The 27,530-nt window shown below is 36.5% G+C and overlaps 1 protein-coding gene across 1 annotated transcript in view; it reads right to left on the bottom strand.

Annotated features, from left to right (window-relative positions):
* LOC113040251 (partitioning defective 3 homolog) overlaps positions 1–27,530 on the bottom strand; it is a 61,937-nt gene that overhangs the window by 29,484 nt on the left and 4,923 nt on the right. Inside the window, exons 2-11 of the mRNA XM_026198589.1 lie at positions 17,052–17,153; positions 10,931–11,114; positions 10,664–10,845; positions 9,140–9,283; positions 5,808–5,887; positions 4,811–4,894; positions 3,945–4,070; positions 2,649–3,034; positions 753–892; positions 518–646 (exon numbers count right to left, since the gene is read on the bottom strand). Coding sequence (XP_026054374.1) covers positions 518–646; positions 753–892; positions 2,649–3,034; positions 3,945–4,070; positions 4,811–4,894; positions 5,808–5,887; positions 9,140–9,283; positions 10,664–10,845; positions 10,931–11,114; positions 17,052–17,153 — 1,557 coding nt within the window. The remainder of the gene's footprint in view (positions 1–517; positions 647–752; positions 893–2,648; positions 3,035–3,944; positions 4,071–4,810; positions 4,895–5,807; positions 5,888–9,139; positions 9,284–10,663; positions 10,846–10,930; positions 11,115–17,051; positions 17,154–27,530) is intronic.

Below are 27,530 nucleotides of genomic sequence, written 5' to 3'. Positions count from 1 at the left end.
TGAAAACAAACATGCACACAGTGCAACCAAAGATGGTTCTTAAGATCACTCAAACTGGGTTTAATATATTAGATCAATTGTTTTGTTTTTTTTGCCCTTAATATGAATGTGAAAATTGACCCAATTTACCTGAATTGACCCTCCTCAAACTAACTGGTAAAACAATGATGTTTGAAAACACCAGTAAAAAGAAATACACTGAAAATGGTGTAATAATAATCAAATAAAAATGGTCCTCTTTATGGAGCTCTCATTGAAATGCAAATAGTGTGAAGAAAATGTGAAATCGCAAAACTTAACCTTGACTCAAATACACCACATGGTGAGACTTTAAGTGTCAGAGAGGCTGTGCGATATAGTGATGGACAGTTTTATGAAGACATTAGACTTCACACCTCGACACTTTCTCTCTCACACACACACACACACACACACACACACACACACACACACACACACACACACACACACACACACACACACACACACACACACACACACACACACAGTTCCTTACCATCTCTCTGGGTAGAAAGGACTCTTCCTGTCTCATTACCAGAAGACTCACAGTCCCACCCATGGGCGTCGCCCTCAGCAGAGAAACCACCTCCTCCTGACCACGCCCATTAAGATCCACCCCATTGACCTGTGCCAACCACAAAATCACTCATTGTGTCTATATTTAGATTTTATTCATTTATAATTGTTTCATCATTAATAAATATAATAAAAATGTATTGATTTCCTTTTACCTCTAGCAATCTATCCCCTGCTTTCAGTCTCCCGTCCTGTATGGCAGCTCCTCTTGGCAGAATGTTCTTCACGTAAATAGGGGCGGAGCCTCCAAGAGGGACGTCCCTTGATGTGATGCTGAACCCCAGACCTTCAGGCCCTGACAGACACAGAGAGAACACAGTAAAAGACAGAGCTAAGGATATTTACAGCTATCCATTTCAACCTGAGACACAAGTTGTTGTATGATTAAAACCCTGTGAAATAGCTCTTGGTGACAATTCACTGATTTAATGCCACATTACACGTGCCTGCTGGAATGATGCTGGCAATGCCAAGATGGGGAAAAAACATAATATAAAATAAATATTTTAATTAAATACATTAAATTAATAATTAATTTTAAAATAACTAGGTGTCCACTTTCATGTCAATTGCTTGTTAAATGATCAATGATTCACAACGTGTAACCCAAACATCAAACTGAGGTCACAATTTAAAACTAAATAAAAAACTGATTTCTGATTTCGAAAAAAAAGAAAAATGAATTTAACAAATAAATTCCTTCATTTGTAAAGTGGTTGACACAGCAAGAACAATTTAGATACAAAAATGCTTAATACATTTTTTAAAACGTATTACATTATATTATGTTTGGAGAACATTAAAAGCAGCTTTTGTTATTAACGTGTCACCTCTATTATATTATATTATATTATATTAAGTGGCAATTTGAATCTGTACTGTTCTACTACACAATATTCAGAGTCAGATACATAACGAAATTAAAATACATTTGAAAGGACTGCAGTTTAAATGCATTCATTTAGCTCTCTAGTTTTTAATCCCACACAGTTCTGAGTCTGCTTTCTGTGTCAGATCTCTCTCTGTTTGCATGCGAGTAACATCGGAAGCTTGCAGCTTAGAGAACCATCAAGCAACAGCTTGTTTATGGAGACTACAGGACTGGAACAAAAGCCACCTGGACTACAGGGGTCTGAAAGGCAACACAAGGTCATGACCTATCAACCCAAAAGGCTGGGCTTAAACCTTCTGAGGTTCAGGAATTAGAGACTGTGTGAGAAGACCGAGATAAGAGCCCCTGAGCGTGTGAGAGAGACCGAGAGTGAGAAAGAGAAAGTGTCTCCAATCACACTTTATAAAAAATAAAAAAAACACTGCAAGCTCTCCTGTGTGTGTGTGTGTTTGTGTGACTTGGGTCCAATGAAACACTGAGAGAATCAGACAGCCATATGGAAACACATCACACTGACACACAGCACTCCCTGCACCGCTGTTCCATAACCCCGCCGCCACCCCATGCACCCGCTGGGCCACCTGTCCACACACAGGTGCCAAGACTTGTGCCAACGGTTGTCAATCATTTCACATTTCACACCTTTACAGCAGGAAAACACACACACACACCAAACACACACACACACACACACAGAGAAAGGAGATGTTGGCAGATAACAGAGCAACATTCTCCCAGCTGAATCACAGTACAGCAGAATCTGCAGGATTCAGGAAAATATGCTCAGCAATAGGCATCTGGACTCATTAGCACAGCCTTAATCATAAACACATTTTAACATAGCCACAACACATATTAAATCATTTTAATAAAAACAACAAACAAACATAATTTAGTTATCAAGACAGGAAGACTACACTAAAATTATATTCATAGTTTTAGTACAATGAATGATATAAAATTGTGTTAAAATTGTAATGCCTATTCAATCATTTTATTGTCAACAACAGTAATAAAATGTTTCAAATTCATCTTCATGAGATTTTCTCAGCAAATATTAATATATGCGGTAATCAACCAGCATAACGAGCAGTTTATCATCAAGTGACAGCCACTTATTAATAATTTACAAAAAGCAGCGGGACAGTTTTACTGATACCTTTTCTAAGCTGGATTCCAAGTCTCCGCCCAACCTTCTTGGTAAAGCCAGTTGTGGGGGCGGGGCTTAATCCTCTTTGGGGAGAGGAGGAGTGACCTGATGGAGGTTTCCCTGATGAGCCAACAGGATGACGGATGGGAGAGCTGGTATCCAAATGGTTATTTGGTGGGTGTGGCATGTGCTGGGCCAATCGGTGAGCAGCGTGATCCAGGCCGACCGGGTCATTTGTGAGGGAGTCAGGGCTGAAACGTCCAGAAAGGTCAATGTTCACTCTGGGGTTGTGTTCATTATGGGATATCTGCTCATACAGGGATCTCATGGTGGTCGGCACCACATGGAACAAGATGACGGGAGAATGCATTGCCTGACGAAACATGTTCTGAGCTCTGAGAACATACAAAAACATACAAACATTTAGGTTTATGAAGTAATACAATTACAATAAATTTTCAGCATTAAAACATTACATTTATTTAAAAAAATGTGGGGGGGGGGGGGAGTTAACGCACTATCAGACACAAAGTAAAATGTAAAATATTAGAGGTTCACTTAATGTCAGAGAATATTTACATTTATGCATTTATAAGATGCTTTTATCCATAAACGACTTACACTGCATTCAGGTTAGTATATGTGTTCCCTGGGAATCGAACCCATGACCTTTTGTGCTGCTAACCCAATGCTCTACCACTGAGCCACAAGAAAAGGAGATGGATGAATAGGCGGAAGGATGAACAAATGGAAGGATGCACGCATGAATTAATTAATGGATGGACAGATGGATGAAAAGATGAACAAATGGATGACAACTGGATGAACGAATGGAAGAACAAATGGAAGAATGGATTAACAGCAGAATGAATGAATGAATGGATGGACATCTGGATGTATGGATAAATGGGACTGATAGATGAACATTGATGGATGAACAGATATGGATTGACGGATGAAAATATGGATTGACGGATGAAATGATGGATGGATGGGGAGATGGGTGGACAGATAGATGAACGAATTGATGGCTGAATGGATGTGTGGATGAACGTTAATGGATGAATGGATGGGGATTTATAGATGAAAGTAAATGATGGATGGATGGATGGATGAACATAAATGGGTGGCTGGATGAACGGATGGATGAACAGATGATGATGGGACAGAATGGAAGGATGAATGGATGAACATATGGAAGAACAAATGAATGAGTGGAGCGAATGAATAGATGAGATAAAAAGTAAGGAGTTAATGGGACAACAAGCACTCTGTACACATCAGAGGTCAGAGGTCAAGTCTTACTGCTCAAATCGGACATTCCGCAGATCTCCATTGTTGATCTGAATGATGCAGTCATTTTCCTGAAACAAACCCTGGACGTCAGCCTTCCCTCCATGCTCCAAACGCTTCACCAGCAGACCCAATGTCCTGCAGCACACACACACACACACACACACACACACAAACACTTGATCTAAACCTGAGAGTCTGAGATTTATTATTTAGTCATAAACCTCATCCATTTGAAATGAAACATTAATTTGATTGATATTGAATTGAAAGAAACTGAACTTAATGCAGCATCATGAAGCACTTCTGAACCAAAGCTAATTCCTCAAGATAAATAACATTCTCCATCTTTTTAACTCTGTGTCCTGTTGCTGCAGCTCGCCGCCCGGAGAGAGATGAAGATCACAGAGATATAAAGTGGCTTTTAGCTCGATTAGTCTGCCTGGTGAACATTCACATGCAGATGCTGTTTAGATACTCTATCTCTTCTAGAAAAACTCTTATGCACTCTCTGCAGAGGATTCGATGACTCTTTAGAGACACAAACATTTAGTCACCTCAAATCAAACAGTGGTCACTCAGAACATCAGGTGATTCCAGAGGAGAGAGCTCAGAATATGCCAGTGACCAAAAAATATCATAAAATGATTACATTTATTAATATACTATTACATATGCAAAAAGAACAATTCAGGCAAACATGCATAAAAAAAGTTTTAATTTTAAAACTTAAAGAATTTTTTCTTTTGTTTTGAGAGATGGTGATCTTAAGCAAAGTTTATGTTCAGTGGTTGAGTTTCCCAGGTTAAAAAAATATATATTTTATTTTAAATTTTGACCCATTTATTGATTTGATAATGGAGTTTGGTGGATGTTACCTGCGGTCTCGTCCACTGAAAGGCACAACATGGATACCGAGTGGACCTCCGTCATTGGACACTTCCACCAATTTCACAATATCACTGTAGGACAGAAGCAAAAAAAAAAGAAAAGAAGAGAAACTATCAGAGAGAGTAAAGAAGCATGGAGTTACACAGAACTACATCGCGGTCAAATCAAACGAAGCAGGATGGAGTCAGAACATGCGAAGAGTCAGAATGTTATGAAGCTGTCACACAAAATGCACCTTATGCATACATAGTTAAATGCTATTCATGCATCTATATAGAGTCAAGTTACAAAATATGTCCTAAAATGTGAGCTTGCATTTTAGTCATGTTTGTCAAAGACTCACACTATAACACTAATTTTGGCATCAATCCCAACGCATCTCAAAAGTGTCAGACAGAACTGTGAAAGACTCGACCAAGATTATAGATTAAAGTTTATGAGAGATTACTCCAAAACATTTCACTCTGATCTCAGTGTTTAAGAAAAGAAAGACATTTTATAATAAAACTCAAGAGTCAAAACGTTTCATTACCTGCAAATCAAACTGACAGCATAAAATAAAGATAATATCACCGCTGCTGCCAGTCAGAGCGTGTGTGGGTTTGTGTGTGTGTGTGTGTGTGTGTGCACGTTTTTGTGAAAAAGCAGGACACAACTTTGTATAATGACATGGGTATGAAACAGGTTTTACAAGGAGAGGGTGACTTATGAGGACATAACCCATGTCCCCATTTTACAAAACGCTTATAAATCATACAGAATTAGTTTTTTGAGAAAGTAAAAATGCCCAAAGTTCCTGTGAGGTTTAGGGTTAGGTGTAGGGTTGGTGTATGGCCATAGAATATACAGTTTGTACAGTATAAAAACATATAAAACATAACGTCTATGGGATGTCCCCACTTTTCACAAAAACAAATGTGTGTGTGTGTGTGTGTGTGTGTGTGAGTGTGAGAGAGAGAGCGAGAGAGAGAGAGAAACACTTACTTGAGCGATCTCACTCCCATGTGCTCTAAACATATATCCGCACGTCCCACTGGCTCTATCCTACCGTTTTCCTCCTCATCCTGCAACAAGAAGAAAACCGCTTAACTCACAATGCATTGCACTCAAACAAACCCTTCCAGAAATACATTTGACATTGATTTAACATCAATACATAACAAAAGAAACAATGCATACATGACATGAAAGGACCTGGGTGAGGACTTCTGCAGGGAGATCGGAGTTCTTCTTTTTCTAAACAGTATGAAGGAATTCATTCTCCATTCTCCATTACAGGAGATGTTTCACCTGATACACCACAGATCAGGTGAGATGTACACAAGAGCTCACGCACACTACGGTGTCACTTGATTATTTGAGTAGCACCACAATGCCAGTGACACACACACACACACACACATCTGGTTTACTATCCTTGTGGGGACTCTCCATGTACAAACCTTATTTATCACCCTACACTGCCATGACACCACTTATGTTCTCACATACACACTATGTATGATTTTGAAAGTAGTTGTTATCTTATGTCACTATTTTGTTTCTAATACTTTCATACAAATTAAAAACAAGAAAAAATGATACACACAACTCTAGGTCCAAACACTCAACGGAGCTGTGGTTGGGAACAAAAAGGAAGAAAAAGAAATAAAAATGGTAAGAAAAAAAAGAAAGAAAAAAAAGAGAAATGGCTTAAGAAAAAAAAAACGAGAGAAAAAAAGGAAAATCCAATACGAAAAGAATGAAGAAATAATTGAATAAAGAGAACTATAATTTTTTTTTAAGAAAAATAAAAGTACAAGAAAAAGGAAAAAAGAAAAAGAAAAAAAGAATTGAAAACAGAACTAAAAGTACAAAAGGAAAGAAAAAGTAAATATAAGGAAAACAAAACAGAAAAGGAAACAAAAGAATGAACAGAAAAAGCTCTTTCTCTCAGTGTTTTGTTTAGTTTTTTCCATGTTGTCTCTCTGTGCTTTATAAGTTTCTCGATTGCACTTTATTTTACAGTACGTGTACTTACATGTACTTATAGTGTACTTACAGTGTATTTATCTAAGAAGGTTCTGGTAACACAAGGTAACTACATGGGGTAGAGTTAGGTTTAGGGGTAGGTTCAGGGTTAGTACCTAGTTATTACATAGTTATTGTAATTACTATAATAAGTACATAGTATGTACATGGGGAACAGGACTGTAAAATAAAGTGCTACCAGTCTCTCCATCTCTCTCTATCTAGGGCAGTTGGTCAATCACTCTTTTCCTCTGTGACCAAGGGTTTTCAAAAGTGTAATACAGAGGAAAACACAATTGAAGGAAGTGAAGAAAATAGCTGTGATACACAACACACCCTTTACGGCAGACATAACCATCCCATCTTATATAACAGCTGTCTAATATGACAAAAGAGTGTGTGTGTTTGACAGCATAACTGTACGAGTCCAACACCGCTGGCCAAGCCATTGTCCTGCTCGGATCGGATCCAAACCTTTTTCCCGGCAAAACGCATTTTGCAGAAAGTGATTGTTTTCCACGGTGACTGAGTAGCCAAGTATTTCTCTGGGATTCTCCTAAACTGAAATGACTAATAGCATAAGAACACAGATCCAGAGCAGTCTTTTTTTAATTTTATTTTTTTAGTACCGTCTCCCTCACTGAAGCTGCGCATTTATTTATGCTTTCACCAGCAAAGCCTGATGGGACAAATACATATTCACAGGTTAAAGACCTCGTCCTAATTCTGTCAATTATAAGTTTATGTTTGAGAGTTACTCCTGCTCTTATATCAGCGAGCCTCACTTTAATTTGCTGAGGTGTTGCTATGCATGACAAGAAACGGGGACAGAAGTAACAGAGAAAGCTTTAGTCTGTCAGCCACTTCCATTATTAATAAATGAAAGACAAACAGAACAACCTCTGGAAGAAGAGTGTGAGAATTACAGGAAAAAAAAATAGTATATTCGTCTATCTATACTGAAGAGAAAAACTGATTACTGAGTTACAACTGACCTACAGCAGCACCTACTGGAGAGAGACAGAGATAGAGAGAAAACTATATATAGTCTTATCTCATTAGCAGTCTAAAGCTGAGAGTGATTTATAATAGCTGTTTTACCTTTATGATTAATTACAGACACACACTCCCCTCCCCTCCTCCACACAGACCCTGTCTCCCTGGATCCACTCTCTGATACACCACACATCTCTTCTCTCTCTACATACTGAATGCAACAGTGCTTGCACTACACTTCAGTTCCAATCAAGAGAACACAATATAACAAAAATGCACATTTCTTTTAAAAACGGTACAATATTACAAGTCGTGGCATGTTTCTTTAATAAAGATTTTTTAAGTATGTTTATATATCCTGTTTTTTTTTGTTTTTTTTACATTTTAAGCATGCATTTTAATGCAAAAGCATTAAGCTACAGGCAGTTTTGGGGTATAGACTTTTACTCTTATGCAAGATTTCTATTAAAACAAACAGAAACAGACAGTCAAATGAAACTGTACATTTGTGATAAAAATCCACTTGTGATCATCTCTGATTAACATGTGGAAATATTACCAATTTAAATAAAGTGGCGCGTGTGTTCTCCTGTCTCATGAATCAGTGTGCTGTTCCTTTAAGAAACATCCTTTTTACATTTCAAGTAAACAGCAACGCTTTGATCTGCGAAGACTGTGGTTTTGCTGTCAAGTCCAATATAGTTTTGTCCTTTAATAACAGCCTTTTTACAAAGATTGCATTACATCATGACATATTCATGAAGCAATCTGTGCTGAAATGTGTGCATTAACTTTTCAAAGAATTGGACATGATTAAACTGTTCTTTCCTAACACTGGGATCTTTCTGAAGGATATGGAGAGCAGAAGGCAGCCAGAAACTGCAGAGTTTGATGCACTTTCACACATTTTACTGCTATTTTCGCTGGTGTTTAGCAATAATAGGATTTATCCAGCTTTCCACTGACTACCCAACAGTGATTGGCCTAGCCAAGTATCTTATGTCCCAGTAGGCATCGCATCACTGACATTATTTTTTTGCACTTATCAATCTAAAATCAAAACAATGTGGAAATTAATTGATTCATTTTTACAGCCTGGTTTCAATAAAAGCGCTTTCTGTACTTGGCAGAAAGTTTTAAAACTGTTGATTTCTTAAGAAACACGACCCTTAACATTGGGGTTGCACAATTAATAGAAATAAAACCCAAATGGCTTAGTGGGACTATCAAATGTTAAAACACGGCGTCAATTTATTCATATTGATTTATAAATGATAAAAATGCTATAACTAGATCATTACAGTACAAACCTGTTCCTGTCGCTCCAGCCAGCGGTCCACCATGGGATGATTGGCGCTGAGTGAGGAACGGGCCTTCTCACGCTGAAACTCTTTCTGATTGGACCACTGCCCTGCATCACGAGGAAGACTACGATATGTGTCGACACCTCGGCCCTGAGGAGAGAGAAATTATATTCTTACAGCATTAACTTTCTCTTTATTGCCTACTTAGTACACTGTAAAATAATAATAATGATTCACATGTACATGGATGGTCAGATTACAATTTAATATACCAGTAAAAGAAGATTTTTGGTCTATGAGGACACTGTACTGATGGATAAGAAAAAGCTGTAAGTCAAAGCCTCGCACTACAAAGGAATAAACCGAGATGAAAGAGAGTGTGAGATGGTAAAAAAGAGCGAGCAAAATCCATAACTCATTGTCTGAAGAGTTTTATGACTAGCATTGACATAAGCATTACCCTGCTAGAAGGAGAACGGACAGAGGAATGATGGTCACATAAGCAAACGCATTAAATGAACTCGCACACACACACAGTAAATTTAACACACAAACAGCAGCTCAACATTCTTGGCTTGTTTATAGAGCTCTTTGAATGACAGTAAATATTCATAGAGATGTCATGAAGGGTGATGTGACCTCTGCCTCTAAAGATGACAGATTTATCGGATATGACACGAGAAATGACACCAGCAGGAAGCCGATTGCCTCTAAACAGCAATACAGCATACAGCCACATTAACAGAGTGCAATAGTGTCAGCCCACTTTTAGCATGGCATTGGTTTCGGAAGTATTTTTTCCATTCATTTTTCAAAGTCTTTGTCTAAAGAGTTATTAGACATGAATCAAACCAAACAGCTATAATGAGAATTACACCAATAACAAACTTTTATCTGAAGCAAAAGAGTATTTGACAATCAGACAAGACTCTGTACTTAATGGCTTTAATGAGGGAAAATAACAATCCCATCAAATATACAAATGTTTTAAATTTAAAATAAAAAACAATGGAGAAATAGTAAAAGTTATTAGATTAAAGTTCATATATAGGAAGAACATTTTAAGTTTTTTGGAAATATGCATATATATGCAAAAAAAAAAGTACTGATACAGACTCAATTAAGAGATCTTTTGTTGCGACTTGTTATTGATTAATATAATGCAAATTGGTGTCTTTAACAAAAGCATAGCCATTGATTAACAACCATGAACTCACAACAGGTCTGTCTAACATAGGTTTCAAATTGAATTCTGCCATTATTTAGTAACCCTCATGTCCCTACAAACCTGCATGAATTTCTACTCTGGAACACAAAAGAAGATAATATGAAGAATGTTTGGAACTGTTCGGTCAATAAGGTCCAAAATATGTACAATTAAGCATGTTTTCCCCCAAGATATCCTCATTTTAAGAAGAACGAAAGTCATCTTAAATGATGTTTGTAAATGATGACAGAATTGTAATTTTTCAGAGTGGTCAGTTATGTTCCTCCCCTATAAAGCTTTGGAGCTTCACAGCTGCTTCATACCTTCCTCTCCAGACTGTTGGTGCCGGAAGAGAAACGTGGTTTCAGGAAGCCGGCGGTTGTGGACCAGCGTGTAGGATTTTTTCTGGAAGGTTCTTCAGGTTGCGAACCAGGCTCAGAGAATGACATCGCTGTCAGGTTCAACAATGCCGGATCACTACTGCGACGGACATGCAAAGGCATGTCTGTGAGAAATAGAGAGACCAGTGAGTGACACAAAAGGCCATTTCAACTTCTAATGTCCTATACTACATTATGAGAGTCTCTTACTGGTTCGAAGCGTGGATGTGGTGACCTCTATCTCGCTGTGGGGCAGGTACGGCTGGAAGGCAGACAGTGGGGTGGAGGTGGACGGCTCTCCAGAGAAGAGCTCCGGCGACTGTGTGCCTGTGGAGCTCGCGCTGGTGCCGTCACCTCCAACATGAGGCTCCTGTTCATCATACACCGCCACCAACTGCAAAGAGAAAACACAGAGAAAAAAAGTCAAAAAAAGGAGAGTGAAACAATTGTAGGATGCCCTTTCTGCTGATTTGTCACCAAAATAATTCTGTCTAGCTGGCTAACATGGATGATTATTTGGGGACTCTTTGGTGTCATGATGTTCAATCTGATCAATGCCAACAACCATAAACGACAACAAAAATCATATATTTAAAGATTTTCAATTGATTACTCCTTAGAAACACGGAAACTTGGTTATTCCTGAGTACGAGGAGTCACGTAGCTTTATGAAGTCTGTAGAGAGCTTCAGTGTGTGTGCGGTGTCCTCATTTACAGCAGGACACTCTCATCACTGTGTCCCTCAAGACACTGGTGGATTTGGGACAAAAGGCAACATCTCATGCTACAGAGTGAACATCTGGTCTCAATTATGCGTGCGTGTGTGTGTGTGTGTGTGTCAACATGAATGATAACGCTTGAGGCACAGGTTCAGTGGGAGGGTTGAAATGGTCGGACACACCCAGTGCATTTGAGGCTTGGACTTGACTGATGGAGGTCTGGACCAATCACAGGAGTGCTGCTGAAGGGCACATTACCCAGAATACGCAGGGATGAGTCTTTTTGTGAGTGTGTTTTGCAATCCACAATCTTGAATGTGGGAAATCAGATACTGAAATGTGTGTGTGACCCCTCTGCATTTATTCAAGATGATTGCTAATGTCTGTAAGAAAATGAGTGGTGATGTCGGTTTTGTATATACTTTTTTAAGAGGAGTCGTCTGGACTATCTCAAACATGACACTTCTGGAAACACACTCATGGGAACGGACATTTACGCAACTATTTGAAGGGGTTTGTACATTAAACATTTTAAATTTTGCATTGTTAGAAATACATGAGTGAGGCTTTCGGCGTTTCACAGAAGATCTTCAGAGCGCAGCCATTGTTCAGAAAACACACACACACACACTGAAAGGCCCCACAGAAACCTATTAAGCGGTGACACATTTTCCCATGAGACAGATCTGCTCTTTGCATGTTTGAGGCTTAAACACTAAATCTGCTCTCTCACTCTCTCTCTCTCACACACACACACACACACACACATTAAGCAGCATACCGGTTTTCGTTGATTGTAAATAACTGATGATGCTAATAATAAGAAATATTTATTGAACACCAAATCAGCATATAAGAAAGATCTCTAAAAGAATCACGTGTCACTGAAGACAGGAATAATGATGTGGATAATTTAATTCGGCTTTAGAGTTATTTTAAACCGTAATAATATGTCACAATATAACTTTTTTACTGTATGTGATTAAATAAATGCACTACTTGTTGAGCAAAACACACACAAAAAACAAATCTGAACAGTAATATATGTAAACAAACATATTCACCTCTATGGGCTGAAATAGCCATCTTGGTAAACACAATCCAGCAAGGATTACATGAACTTTTCTCAATGAACTTTAGCATTACAAATAACACTGCAGCGCTGTTATTCATAGGGTTGAGTAATTCTTTACTGGTCAACTAAACAAACATGACACCTCATGTATTACTGGAAACACACACACACACACACACACACACACTATAGCATTACAGCTGAACGGGCACCAGCGCTATTGAGAAACCCCTCCATGTGTTTCACAAAAACAAGAACTCACTGACCCAACAACAACAAATCACATCTTACAAACACATCTTCAGACACACTGGAGGTCAACAGAGGTTTGTGTGCTGACAGGAAGCTCCCAGGAGAACATTTAAATACTTCCTGTGAGAATATGAATTTTCTGTCTCTAAAAGGATATGATCTTTGAGCTTCACAAACTGTTGAACCCATCTTACTCACACACACAAACACACACACGCTCTGCCCTATAGCCTTGTTTACATAAAACTGACCACATGAGCCTGAACCCGACCAAAGGAGACCACGGTTCATCTTCAGCTGGACAGCTGGAGCTGCAAAATTCGTTCGGATGAAAAATTTTGATTCAGATTCAAGTTTATGCAATGAGTAACGAAGTGGTGGGTATCATATGTATATTACCACTAGAATTTGTAGTGTTTTTGTGCCCATTCATCCAGTACAGTATTTGAAGTCAAGATCTGATGTTGGATGAGAAGGCCTGGCTCACAATCACCATTTCAGTTCATTCAATGTGGTTGAGGTCAGGCAGCCAAACAGAGAAGCATGATTCATCCCTCCACAGCATAAGTTTCCAGAGTCCGGCGGTGGGGTGACACTTGGCATTATACTTGCTGATGTGAGGCTTGCATGCAGCTGCTTGGCCATGTAAACCCATTCCATGAAGCTCCCGTTGCACAGTTTTGTGTTGATATTAATGCCAGTGGAAGTTTGGAACACTTCAGCTACGGAAACAGCAAAGCGTTGGCGTTTTTTATGCACCATGCTCTGTGACTTTACATGGTCTTTCACTTTGCAGCTGTGTTGCTTCTGTTCCCCACAAACACCCCATCCTTAAAGGTTTTATTGTTGAAGAATGGGCCTAACATCACCACTTAACCCACATAAAACCATTGTCCCTGAAAGCAATCAGCCTCTCGTGGCTCATTGCTTCAATCTCTCATGAGTCCTGTGCTGCTAATGGAAATGAGTTACAGCACTTCACTTATAACACATCTATGCGATGATTAACTGGTCACTGGCGACAGGGGAATCCTTGGTCACACACTGCATGTTCATACACGCAGGCTCCGATCATGTGGTCAGAACTGAACAGAACACTGCAGGACCAATTCACTGACGCCACAACTCACATACTTCCTCAAGTCTTGAGGAAAACATCCACACGTACACCGGCTGACCAGAAGCAGCACGTTTAGATGCTTTAACGTCCTGTTTATAACTGGTGACTGCTTCCTGTCCAGTAGAGGATAGAGGAAGTTATCACAGAAGGGGGTAGAGAGTAAAAAACTTAACATTAAAAGAGCTTTGTGTTGCTCAATACCTGACAGAGGGCCAAAAACAAACAGTTTTGTGGTTCATTAAGACAAGCCATGATGATAAAAAAAGGGGGAGGAGAGAGAGAAAGAGAGAAGAGGTGATGCACGTTTTAAAAAAATATAAATAAATAAATAAAAATCAAAGCTGAGTCTCTGGAGCCCTCTGGTGACCTAAAGCAGAACTGCATAGGCTGCATTTTTTTTTTTAATTGTTGTTTTTTGTTTGTTTGTTTATTTTTTGCGGTGACCTAAAAATTTGATTCTTACAAAAAACTAAACAAAAAAAAAAAACAATGTAGACTTGTTCTCCAATTTCACACAACACTTTTCAAAAATTTGTGTCGGTCAACTACATTTTTTTGTTTTGTTTACAAGTCTCTCAAACTAACCAAAACTGAATTTATGATCAACAACAGTATTTAAAATAATTGTAATATTTTAAAATGTAATTTATTAAAATTCCTTAGATATTATTATTATTATTATTATTATCAAATATGAAAATGGTTGTGCTGTTAATATTTTTGTGTTTCTTTTTCAGGATTCTTTGAAGATTCTTGAGTTCCTTTCTGTCACTTTTGATCAATTTATGCATCAATGCTGAACAAGTATTAATAAAAAAAAATAATAATAAAATAAATAAAAATAAAAATATAACTTCTGTGGGTAGTGAAAAAAACAAACAAACTGAAACTAATATAAGTTTTAATGGCTCCAAAACAAAATATTTGAATATAAATTAAAAAATAAATTTGAATATATTATATATATATATATATATATATATATTTTAGTTATTTATATATATATATATATATATATATATATATATATATATATATATATATATATATATATATATATATATATATATTATTATTAGTTAGTTTTTTGGTTTATAAAACATTTATATTATATGCATTAATTTACTAAAATACCATACAATACTTCAACTAAAATATAGAATATAGAATATAGAATATATATATATATATATATATATATATATATATATATATATATATATATATATATATATATATATATATAAACTAAATCAATCTAAAAATAAAAGGTACTAAGCAAAAGCTAAGAAAAACTAAAGTAAAAAGAGTTACATTTTTTTAAAAGTAAATTAAGAACACAAATCTATAATAACCCTGCTCTGAATGTGTGTGTGTGTGTGTGTGTGTCTGTGGGTGTGTGTGCCTGTATTTGTGTCGTGTTAACCACTGACAATTTCAAAACCGGTTATGGACTGTTAATATTAGACAGTTCACATTTGAGCAGAGAATTTAAGATACATGTGTGAGTCTCTGTGCTCTTGTGTGATTGTAGGTTAAATGAGTCACACTGAACCACACTAAAGCAGTATTGTAGCACTTCCTGTTTGCAGACGGTGTTTCCTGTGACCACAGGTGCAGCCTGAGTCATTGAGTAAATCTGTGTGAGATACCAGGATGTAACATAGACACTGGCTGATGTAAGGCATCATCTTTTTAAGGCAAAACTCGACACTATCAGCTAAAATTGTGTGAGCGTAACTGGTGGTATGACCTCACACACTCCCACAGGCACAGATGTGAAGTGTCTTTTATTTCACACACAGAACTAAAATAACACGCACACACCCAGACACACCCACCACATCAAACACACAACTACATTCTAGCAAAGTGTGTGTGTGTGGTCTTGGTAAGCCGATATCATCTGTTCTGGGTCAGCAGCAATGTTTCAAAGTGAAGAAGAGAGCGCACTGCCCGTGTTCGGCCAGTGGGGGGCAGAGTTACCCTGCAGAAAACTAAAATCACTCATGGACATTTTAATCATTCATTCATTCATTCTGCTCTTTAAATGTTCACAACTGATTACTTTTAAGACTTTGAAGGTAAACAATATTTCTCATTAGAGATGCACTAATATTAACATTCTGCTCAATACCAATAAACCAGTAATTATGTTATGGTCAATAACAGATCAGAATTCTATACAATTTCGTCATTTATTTTGAATGTGGGGCTTGAGCCATTCAATTATAGAGAATATTATTAACATAATTACAATTTTACTACTACTACTACTACTACTACTACTACTACTAATAATAATAATAATAATAACACCATCAGCACCAACAGCTACTTTTATAATAATAATAACAATTATTATTATTATTGTACACTATTTTGTCAAAATAAAAAAATGAACGACTAAAAAAAACATATTACTGATATTATTAATAAGGGACCCCAGTCATGTAAGTGTAAGGTAAAGGAAATGTACAACAACACAAAAGACTATTATTAATATAATAATAAATAATTGTTATTGGCATCACAACATTATAATTTACAATATGAAAATTGATATTAAATTTTTAAGGATTACAGTTAACAGTGTTATTAAATTATTAATTAATTTTTAAAGATCAACTTTAAGATAAATTTAATTGTTAAAATATTAGAAAAGATCATGAAAAATAAGTACCCAATATCGAAAGATGTGATCAATTAAAATAATAATATTAATAATAATAAAAGATACTATATTTATATATAGGTAGCTGTCTAACTTGTAGCTGAAGGCATTAGCAAATAATCTCAAATACCTCAAAAACAAACAAACAAAAGGGGTGGGGGGTAGAATTTTATGAATTTTAGGTTGGAACCTGAAACCTGTGGAGTTCTGCAGCTGTAGATTCCATACAGATCTACTGATGCCTAAGCAGAAGGAATCACAGGAGTTCTGAACTGTGTGTGTGCGTGCCCGCGCGTGTGTGTGTGTGTGTGTGTGCGTGCGTGCGAGTCTGTCCTCAAACTAGGTCACGGTTATTGGGAGACAACAGTCATCTGATACCTGTAACTAAAATATATACGACTAAAGCAACACACAGGAGCGCTGCCCGTTTTAGAAGAGAATGCTAGCAGTGTGTGAGTGTGTGTGTTTGAATGACAGAATGCATGTCTCACTCTGTCTTTGTCATCGGCCACATCACACAGAACATCATCCAGGTCAAGAATTCCTCCATCGCCGTGTTCCAGCCGGTACACCTGAACCCAGTACTCTTCATCCTGAGAGAGAGAGAGAGACACACACACACACACACAGAGACAACATGGTGAACTCCTGTTTGACTTTTAGCTTAAGCAAAAGCATTCTACCACAGCGGGACCTTAAACAAACACACACACACACACACACATTTGCATTTGTGGTTTACGGAGACTCTCCATAGATGTAATGGTTTTTATACTGTACAAACAACCCCTTGCAGGAAACTATTGACAATTTTTGTATGTCTTCTAAGCCTTTTGTTTTACGGGGACACAGGAATTGACCTCATAAACCATGTTTATGTTGTAGTACCCATGTCATTACAAACATTTGTGTCCTCAAAAACCATATATACCAGCACACACACACACACACACAGACTCGGGACATTCTAATCAATGAGGAAGAGCACACACACATAATGAGGGTTTAACTAATCAGGATAATGCACCTGAATCTGGACCATCACCTGACAGAACTACACACACACACACACACACACACAATCAGTGCAGACAACACAGAATCTTGTAGGTCAAGGTCACATGGAGATAAAAAATAAATCAATAAGTAACAAGAATAAATAATCATCACAGTATTAATGAACTATATAAAATGATCGTCTAATTTTATATAGTATCTAACAGAAATAATAATGTTTAATATTCAATTAGTAATATTTAATATATTTTACAGAACTACTACTACTACTACTACTACATAACCAAACCATATCTGTAGGAATTACCAGGACATTAGAGACTATTATTATTAATAGAATTATAATCCTTCAATAATAATTTTTAATATACAACAGTTAAGCCATATATAATATTTTATAGAAATAATAATATTATAATGCTGCTACTACAACTAGCATTTACTGATATTTGATACAAGAGCCCATGTCTTATTAAGCAGCACGAGGAGCAGAGACATGTACACAGCCACCAGATATTCAAACTTACTTTACACTGCTATCATAACTGGGTGCATATGTGTGTGATGTTTATTAATGTTTGGTAATGTAATCCCTTATTTATGATACTAATAAAGCTTCTTAAAATCTCCTGACAGAGAAAGCGCATGTCCACTAACAAAAACACGGAGTCCAACAAGGGAACGTCAGTCTCCCTAACATTGAGGAAAGTGTTTTCATGAGAAAGTGTCTTTATGAAGCCTCTCTTTCTGCAGCATACAGGAAATAAGAGTCATTTTGCAGTGCTAACTCACACACACTCACGTTCAGCTTAATGAGTGTTTACTCTAAAGAGGCGTGTGGGCATCTGAAATTTCAAAATGTGACCAACAACAGTAAGGAATGTGTTCTTACCGTTGTTTGCTACATTCTGAAACATGAAAAGGGCATGTTTTTCACAGGCTGGTTCAGAATGTTTGCAATGAGTTGTCATGACAACATATGATATGATATACAGGTGATGGTCATATAATTTGAATATCATCAAAAAGTTGATTTCACTAATCCCATTCAAAAACTTGCATATTATATTCATTCATTACACACAGACTGATATATTTCAAATGTCTTAGTTGTCGGTTATAATCATCAAAAATAAAAGAAACATTTGAAATATATCAGTCTGTGTGTAATTAATGAATATAACAAGTTTCACTTAAAGAATGGAATTAGTGAAATAAATACATTTTTTGATGATATTCTAATTATATGACCAGCACCTGTATATATACAGGAACATACACCGTAATCGTCTATTAACTACAACTCTGTGAGGAGTAAATACTTCCATTCGATTCCATTAAATGAAGAAAATTCAATTCAAGAAAGGATCATGTTTTACAAGAGATTCATTCAAACTGGAGATTTGAATAAAACAATATTACATTTTTTGTGTCATAATACATTCTCCTAATACAATTTATTGTTCATTGACTACTAAAAGTATGCAATTCCTGGATTTATCTCGGCAAAAATTGTAAACATTGAGCCTCTTAAGTCCCTTTCACACTGCACGTTGGACCCGGCATATTGCCTGAACATTGACTCGGGTCGCCTTCTGTGTGAAAGCAAACACGTCCCGGGATTGATTCCGGCATTGAACCCGGGTCGGGGACCTAGTAACATTGCCGGGTTCAACCCAGGAAGAGCACTGTGTGAACAAAAGCCAGATCTAATGCCGCGTCGAAGTGATGAGGCACGTTATCACGCGACTCTTTTACTGGCTGTTTTGAAGGATGATCAACGTTTGCGACGAAAAAATATGTGCTAACTGTAATGAAGCAGATATCAGTTTGTTCCTCACTTTCCGCGCTGACGCAGAGATCGTTCGCTTGCTTCAGTGAAAGTATAACGTGCCTAACGTTTTTGACTCGTACATTACACGTCACGCCCTGATGTCACGTGTCGTTACGGGATCTTTACGGGTTGTGTGTGAAAGCACGCACATATCCCGGGTAATCACTGGCAGTGTGAAAGTGCAAAATCTAGCGACCCGGGAACAATTGCCGGAACACTTTACCCGTGTATTTGCCGGAATGGCTTTAGACGCCATGAATACATTTAGAGAGACCGCTAAGATCTGTCAATCTCCTTACAGCTCAACAAATAACGCGAGTTTGGGGCGTGGCTACTGTAGCAGGCTGAGCCAGACAATTTTTAGCCAGTGTGGGAACATGGCTGATGCAATACATTCAGATTCAATTACAGAAATGCAAGCCAAAATACACAGAGACAGACAACAAACACTTTTATAAGATGAAGGAATTTGACTAAATGTTTGTTCTTTAATTGGGACGCCAAAATTGTAGAGTTTCTTCTTAACAAGTAAGCTACAATCATGCTTTTGCCACACATTAGCTCTTTACGGTCAAACCCAAGATAAAACAGTAAAATATTGTAATAATATTTTTTGGAAAAAAGTAATTAATTCCAACTTCACAACAAGGCTTAAAACACCCTTAAAATCCCACCACTAATATCTCTGAACCTTTGCTGCACTCTCCTTTAATAAGCGTATCAGTACACAAGCACAGAAGAGCAAATCCCTGTAGCACAGCTGCACACTTACATAACGCACACACAATGCTGTCTGATGTTTTCAGATTTCTGCATTTTCTTTCATTCTGTCTTTCTTTGTGTCCAGCGTTTCAGAACAGACGATACTGAACCATAAACTCCCCCTCTATCTGATCCCATGACACAAGCGCACACACACACACACACACACACACACACACACAGTCAAACTCATTTCACTGAAACTCAATTAAGTCACATCCATTAATGCTCGTCTAAGAGTTAAAAATAGAACAGCACTCATCTGTCATCAGCTGGATCTGCAGGGAGAAGGACAGACTCCCAAAATCCAAGTTAACCTCATAAAACCAGTCACAGGTTTAGCACAAGAAAATACCAGCGCAGTGATTATATTTACTCACCTTCAGGTTGATCAAAACACGTGTGACTTTTTCTCATGGAAGACAAAATGTCATTTAAAAAAAAAAAAGAATATCCCAATTAATTAACTTAAGTTAATGAGGACTGGGTCTGTCAAGCTTCAAAAAGGACTCAAGGCACCATAAAAGTATTTAAAAAGTAGCTTATAGAATATGAATTGCGTGTTATATTTACATTTTTATAAATAGAGTTTATGGGATATTTTCCTCTTTTTAGATAATAAATTTTTTTTCAAATGCAACTATTTTTTATCATGGACTTATATTTGAGACTGAAGACAAAGGAAAGTTATGCAACTACAATTCTTGCCAATTTTCATAAACTAATAAGGGGAAGTCGTGGCCTAGTAGTTAGAGAGCTTGAGGTTGTGTGTTCGAGTATAGGGTCAGCAATACAATGACTGAGTCGCCCTTGAGCAAGGCACTGAACCCCCAACTGCGTCTGGGCGCTGCAGCATTAATGGCTGCCCACTGCTCCGGGTGTGTGTTCACGGTGTGTGTGTTCACTGCTGTGTGTGTGCACTTTGGATGGGTTAAATGCAGAGCACGAGTTCTGAATATGGGTCACCATAATTGGTTGTATGTTACTTTAATTTTCACTAATACTTATTTCCATGTTCAGGCAGATAACTGATAAAACTATAAATCATTTCTACACAGCAATTTTGCAGATTCATTTTTTTTAAGGTACTAAAAACTAAAACAAATTACTTTAAATGCTTTATATGAATTTAGGCATCACAGCATTGTAATGTACAGTTACAGTATGAAAATGTAAAACCATCAAAAAGCAATTAAAGTGTAAAAACAGAGAAAATAAGACGCAGAATTAAAAATACAATAAGCAACCAACAGGGTGCCATTGTACTGTGCATCCGGCTTATATTGCATAAAAAGTATACAGGATGAGAGCATTTAAATGTGATTTCAATGTGACCTTCATAGAACAAAATTAAGTAATTAAAATCTGTTAGTTATAATAAAAACAAACCCTTGGGTTGAGGAAACACCCATATATACACTGAATCTTGTATGTTTTTACACACACTCACAGCTGCTTATAGCAGAAAACTGCCATCTTTGAGTATTCCAGTGACATTATTGCTGATGTTTTAAATATCGTGACAGAGATCTTACAGAAACAACCATATAAAGGCACAATCCCTACATCTCTCCCCCTCTCTCCCTCTCAAACTCACATAGCAGGAGATTCACACAAATGCAAAAACTGTGCTGCTAAAAGCAGTCGCCTGAGGAATAAGTCCTTCATGAGCTTCATGCAGCCTGAAATACCCCTCTGTGGATCTCATGCTATTCAGAATAGCTTGGCACCCCGATAAACAACTTGGACGGCACACTTTACCGACCCACAGACAAAAACACATTGTGTCAGCTTGTAAGGGCAGGTTTTCTACCCTTTTGGGGAAAACTTATCTGGTTATCAGAAAATGTACCTAAAAGAATAGTTAAACCTATCAAAACTAGCACAAATATTCATAAATGGTCTAAATAAGGTTTCGTTTAATATCTACCAAAATGTGTTCCGGTGTTTGTCTACAATTTTAAAAGTAGTGCTACATGGTAAATGTGATGAAATTAAAAAAGGAAATCCCATATTTACACGATTACTAATATATAATAAATTGAGAAGAATCATGATATTAATACAGTGCATCTTGAAAAACATGATAATAGCATTATTACTTTTTTTGTAGTAATCATAATTATCTTATTGGAAGAAAGACAGATGTGAATGGGAAGTACCACAACAACATATTATAGGCTACTGTGTGCATAAATGTCATTTTATGAAGACAACGTTTTGTTTGTACACATCAACATAGGCTATATACAAAGTTGTGTGTCTTCTAAACAGAAGATGGAAGATCAGTCTGAAATTTACACTCAAACAGACACTTACTGGATGCTTGACAACTAACCAGAATCACATGAGTCTGTACAGCCCATCTTAATGTGTTACTGTCACTTTAAGAAGTACTGAACCATGACCTCACCCATGTATGTGACCCACAGCAGTACACAGGCACAATAAACCTTTACAAAACCTCATAGAAATTTACAATAAAAATTAAATTGTCTATATACTATATACTATGCACTTAATTCTCAATATGTGAGAAATACTCAAAGAAATCTAAAAATTCAAGAGTTTTCCAACATAGACTTAAATAGAAATGTGTCTCTACCCTCAAAAATTCTAATTTTATTCCTTTTTACACAAATTATGATGACAGGAGCAGATTATTAATTATTAAAGACTTCTTTTGGCGCAGATCCTTGCACAAAACTAGAGATGTTCCGATACCCTTTTTCTCTTCCCGATACCGATTCCGATACCTGGGCTCAGGGTATCGGCCGATACCGAGTACTGATCCGATACCTGGGTGTATATCTGTATATACAGCTGTATATACTACTAGCCCTGTGTAAATTGCTAGAATTTTTTTATGGTGTGCTTCAGACAGATCCCTCAATAAAACATGAACAAATACATGGTGAACTACTGTATTTATTACAGTATTTTTATTATCTAACATGAATTTGACAGTATTATTTATTTTCTTATGCAAAAAAGAACTTCAAATGCAGCCAAAAATCTAACACCGCAAACTAAAAAAGGTATTTAAGTTTTACAATATAACTGTATAAAAAAACTGCAACAAAAAAGATCTATTAATCAGATAATCTCTTTACAACAAAACAAGTAAAAAACAAGCAACCATCTAGGCATAATTATTATTATTATAGAGACGTATTATTATTACTGTAGGCTACAACAGTAGCTTTATATATTGTCAATTTACTCATGTAAACCAAACATTTATTTTAATGGGCTGCCATGAAGATCTTTGAGTGTCTGTGTTTATGATATGACAGTATTCTCAAATGAAACGGTAAATTCTCATGAAGTGACGGTTTATGCGTTCGTGTCCTCATGACACACAGCAGAGACTACAAAACAGCGAGCTCTCGCGCATCTGTGCCAGTCACCCACAGAGATGTAGATTTTGCGGGAGTAATATTTAAATAGTATTTTGCAGTTTAATATTCACAGACACTAGTATATATTCGGCTACTGTCTGGAGCCCTGCGCTTTGACTTACACGGAAGCGACTGAACGCAGCTGCCGGTACTGAATATACTCGAGAGTCTGTAACTACCGGTACTACAGAGACATACTGCTAACCACTGATCTATAATATAGTAGCGGCTTCACTGTGTTTTGGCAGTTTAGAATGTGATGAGTGATCCAGTCATATATAGATAAGGGCTGCTAACGCGTTTTCATTTCTTCTTCGCTGCTCTAAACAGGGGTTGCTTGTGGCAACACAGCACAACTTCCTGTGTTTTCAATGCATTTTGAGCAGCGAAGAAGAACCGTGCAGCGGTTAGGCAAAGCTTGCGGTCATAACTAGGTCTTTTTTAAGAAAATGGTATCGGATCGGTATATGGGTTCATGTACTCGCCGATGCCGATGCCAGAATTTGTTGTGGTATCGGAGATATTTCCGATACTAGTATCGGAATCGGAACAACTCTACACAAAACTATGATTCAGCCTAAAAGCCCTGTTTATACAGTTTGACATTTGCATCACATAACTAGCTCAATATGTACAGCTTTTTTGTGCTGGGTAGCTCACCTGATTCAGAATTACACTTGCAACTTAGAGCACTCAGTTTGAGTCCAAGGAAAACAAGAGTCACGTTTAAAAAGCTGAAAGACTTGTAGAAGCAAGCTTAGACAGTATGGCTGCTTCAGCAAATGCATTTTTATTTCATGTTTGCTTTTAATAACACTTTCAGTTAGGTTTAGGGTAGGGTTTAAACTTTAAAGATGGTATGTAGTTTTCAAGTGCAACATATCAATAACTTTTGGCCCCACTCATCAGACATTTAATTTCTGAACTGACACGTTATGTACAACAACCAACCTAATAAAATGCTGCCAGAATCATATTCATCAGTTTCAGATAACACGCTTTCAGCACCACTCACTCAACACTTGCAAAATGTACAAAAAGCAATGTAATATTTCACAAAAATGATGCCACAAGCACATTTTTCCATTGAGGTTTCTGAAAGGTCATCTGAGAGTTTTTCCAATGAAAGTTCAACAAGAGGCTTTGGGTTTCTGTAGGGAACTTACTAACATGGTCTTCCAAGAAATCCTCTACTACAACAACGGCTTCATTCCCTTTGGGCAAAATTAGGATTCAGCAGAAATATGGGGACCCACCAATAAAATAGTGAAGCACATCACAACTCAAGATTGTCTATGCCACAAAACACTACATACAGTAATTACATACACAGCATTCAAACTGACAGATGTAAAGGTTATGTTTACACTAGTTTTTGTATTTTTAACCAACAATAACTATATACAAGCTTTATAGTAAGACAAAACCTCTGGAGGCCTGGAGCACAGTTCCTAGTTGCCAGGATTGGGAATTACCTGGAATCCCATGATAATGATGCCTTTGTAAGTTACCTGTTATAGAGCTACACCAATTATAAAGATATACTATCATTGTTTTTTTTTTTATTAGCAGCAATTCTTTGGACTGTAACACTAATTGTCTAAAAAAAAAATAGAAATCTCATATCATATTCATACAGCCCTATTTGTAAGCTATAGAAACAATGCTTTTTGATTTAAATATAAAATATACATCTTTGAAAAAAAATGAAACTTACATTTTAATATGGACAGTCACAGAATTTGTCTAAGTTAGCATAAATTAATCAAATCAAATCTTAATATGGACCAGTAAATGTTAAGCCAAAAGTTGGTTCTTGGTTGAAATATGAATCCTGCATGTTCTGCGCGTCTCTGTGTGAATGAATGAATGGTTTGTTTACTAAATAGACTGAAGCGTGTGACACTTGCAGTAATTTCAGCATCTGATGTCTCAATGAGGACATACATACATAACATCACCAGAAATGTTCGAGTCACTTCAGAAGCATTTTACCATTTCATTTGAGTAAAACCAGTGTCAATTTAAAGGTATTCAAGGCAAAATTCATTTTTACATAAAGGCATTGTGCTAGAAATATTACTAATATTTAGTCAAATGTATGTAAAACTGCTACCACTGTTGAAAAAAATTAATAAAACTTTTTAAAGAAATAAATCACACAATATTTCTTTCATGTTTTAATTTTAATAGCAAATCTTTATTTACCAAAAAATCAAACGTATTTAAAATTCATTAATTAAAAGAGAAATTAAATTTGGCTGCAAATTGTTTACGGTTTTTCATAATTATATTACTTGTAGAAAAACTTTTAACACAATTGTAAATAAGTACCAAGAATTGCATTGGTTTTATTTTTTGTGATAAATTTTTTTTTTTTGGTTTTATTTTTTGTAATAATTTTTTTTTTTTATTAGCATATTTTTGTGTTTTGCTTTGGTACCAAAATTGGTACCGAGAACCATGGAATTTCACTGGTATCGGTACTGAATACTGAAATTTTGATACTGTGACAACACTAATCCTGGGTATCAAATAAAACCCAATTGACAGTCAATACAGAAACAACCATGATAGCTTTTTTTTTTTTTTTTACCAATTTTTTTATTGTATACATATCGGACACAGTGCATCATTTTTAGGCTTCGCTGGTGTAACTCTTGTTCTATGTCAGTGTGACACCTGAGCCCTCCGTCTACTCAATCACATCACTGAGATATTACAGATACAAATGCTCTTAGTAAGACCAGTGAGAATCAAGTTCATTTGGAGTTTATACAGTTGTCTGATCAGAGCAAAAACACGCTCTGATTCAGTAGTAACTACAACAATCTATAGATTTTCCCACGCTGACCTGAACTCACTTATGCATGAATCACAGATTGAGGGAAACCTGCATTACTTCCCTCTGCTTTTGCATGCATAAAAAATCCAATATTCTGCAATAAATATATCAATTTCTGTCTTATTATTAATGCATTTATCAGATTTTAGTATAAAAATACATGTAAACAAAACAGATATCAAGTTGCTGGCTGACACATAATAATACAATAAAGACAGTCAGGAATCCGTTCAATAGACATGAACAAATGCAGCATCTGAAAACAAGCCAACCCATTGCCACAAACCAATAGTGATCAGCTGGGATAGCTGAATCTCACATGCAAGATCACACTAAATGTTCACTGGAGAAAGGACTATTCATTTTGGCCAGAAGTGACAGTTCAATGTTAAAACATCTTAATGATGGATTTGCTCACTACAAAATGCAGCTTTTTCTCAAATTGTTATATATCTAAAATATCTAAATGTTAATTGATGGATTGGAGTCATGTGGATTCCTCTTGTGATGCTTTCATCAGATGTTTGGATTCTCATTCTGACGGCACCCATTCACTGCAGAATAGTGCATTGGTAATGCTAAATTTCTCCAAATCTGTTCCAATGAAGAAACAAACTTATCTACACCTTGGATTGCCCTAGGGTTAGGGCTGGACGATATGGCCAAATTTTATATCACGATATAAATTAGATTTTCTTAATTTCGGTCGATACGATATAATTTCGATATCGGTATGAACAATATAAAAGCCTCAGGAAAACTGCCAATAATGCCCACAACGGATGTCTGTACCGACAATCTTCTGAGGTTAATTCATTTTAAATTAATTACAAAATTATAAATAAATAATAAATTAAAATGAATTTGCCAAGTCTATGAAACCTTCTCCTATAAAACTACATAATATTTTAGAAATAAAAACTGTTTTTATTTTTAAGAACAAGTTGAGAACAGAATTAACATTTCTTTATTTTTTTTTATGTAAAATTAATAATGGGCTTGTCTTGGACCAGAGGTGTTAGGAGGAGTTGGTTGGTTCATAGTAGCTGCAGCTTAAAATTTTATATATATATATATATATATATATATATATATATCGCAATATATATTG

The sequence above is a fragment of the Carassius auratus genome, chromosome 2 (assembly GCF_003368295.1).
Source record: "Carassius auratus strain Wakin chromosome 2, ASM336829v1, whole genome shotgun sequence".
NCBI classification, from domain to species: Eukaryota; Metazoa; Chordata; class Actinopteri; order Cypriniformes; family Cyprinidae; genus Carassius; species Carassius auratus.
The sequence above is the reverse complement of the archived record's forward strand: the minus strand, read 5'-3'. Positions and strand labels throughout refer to the sequence as shown.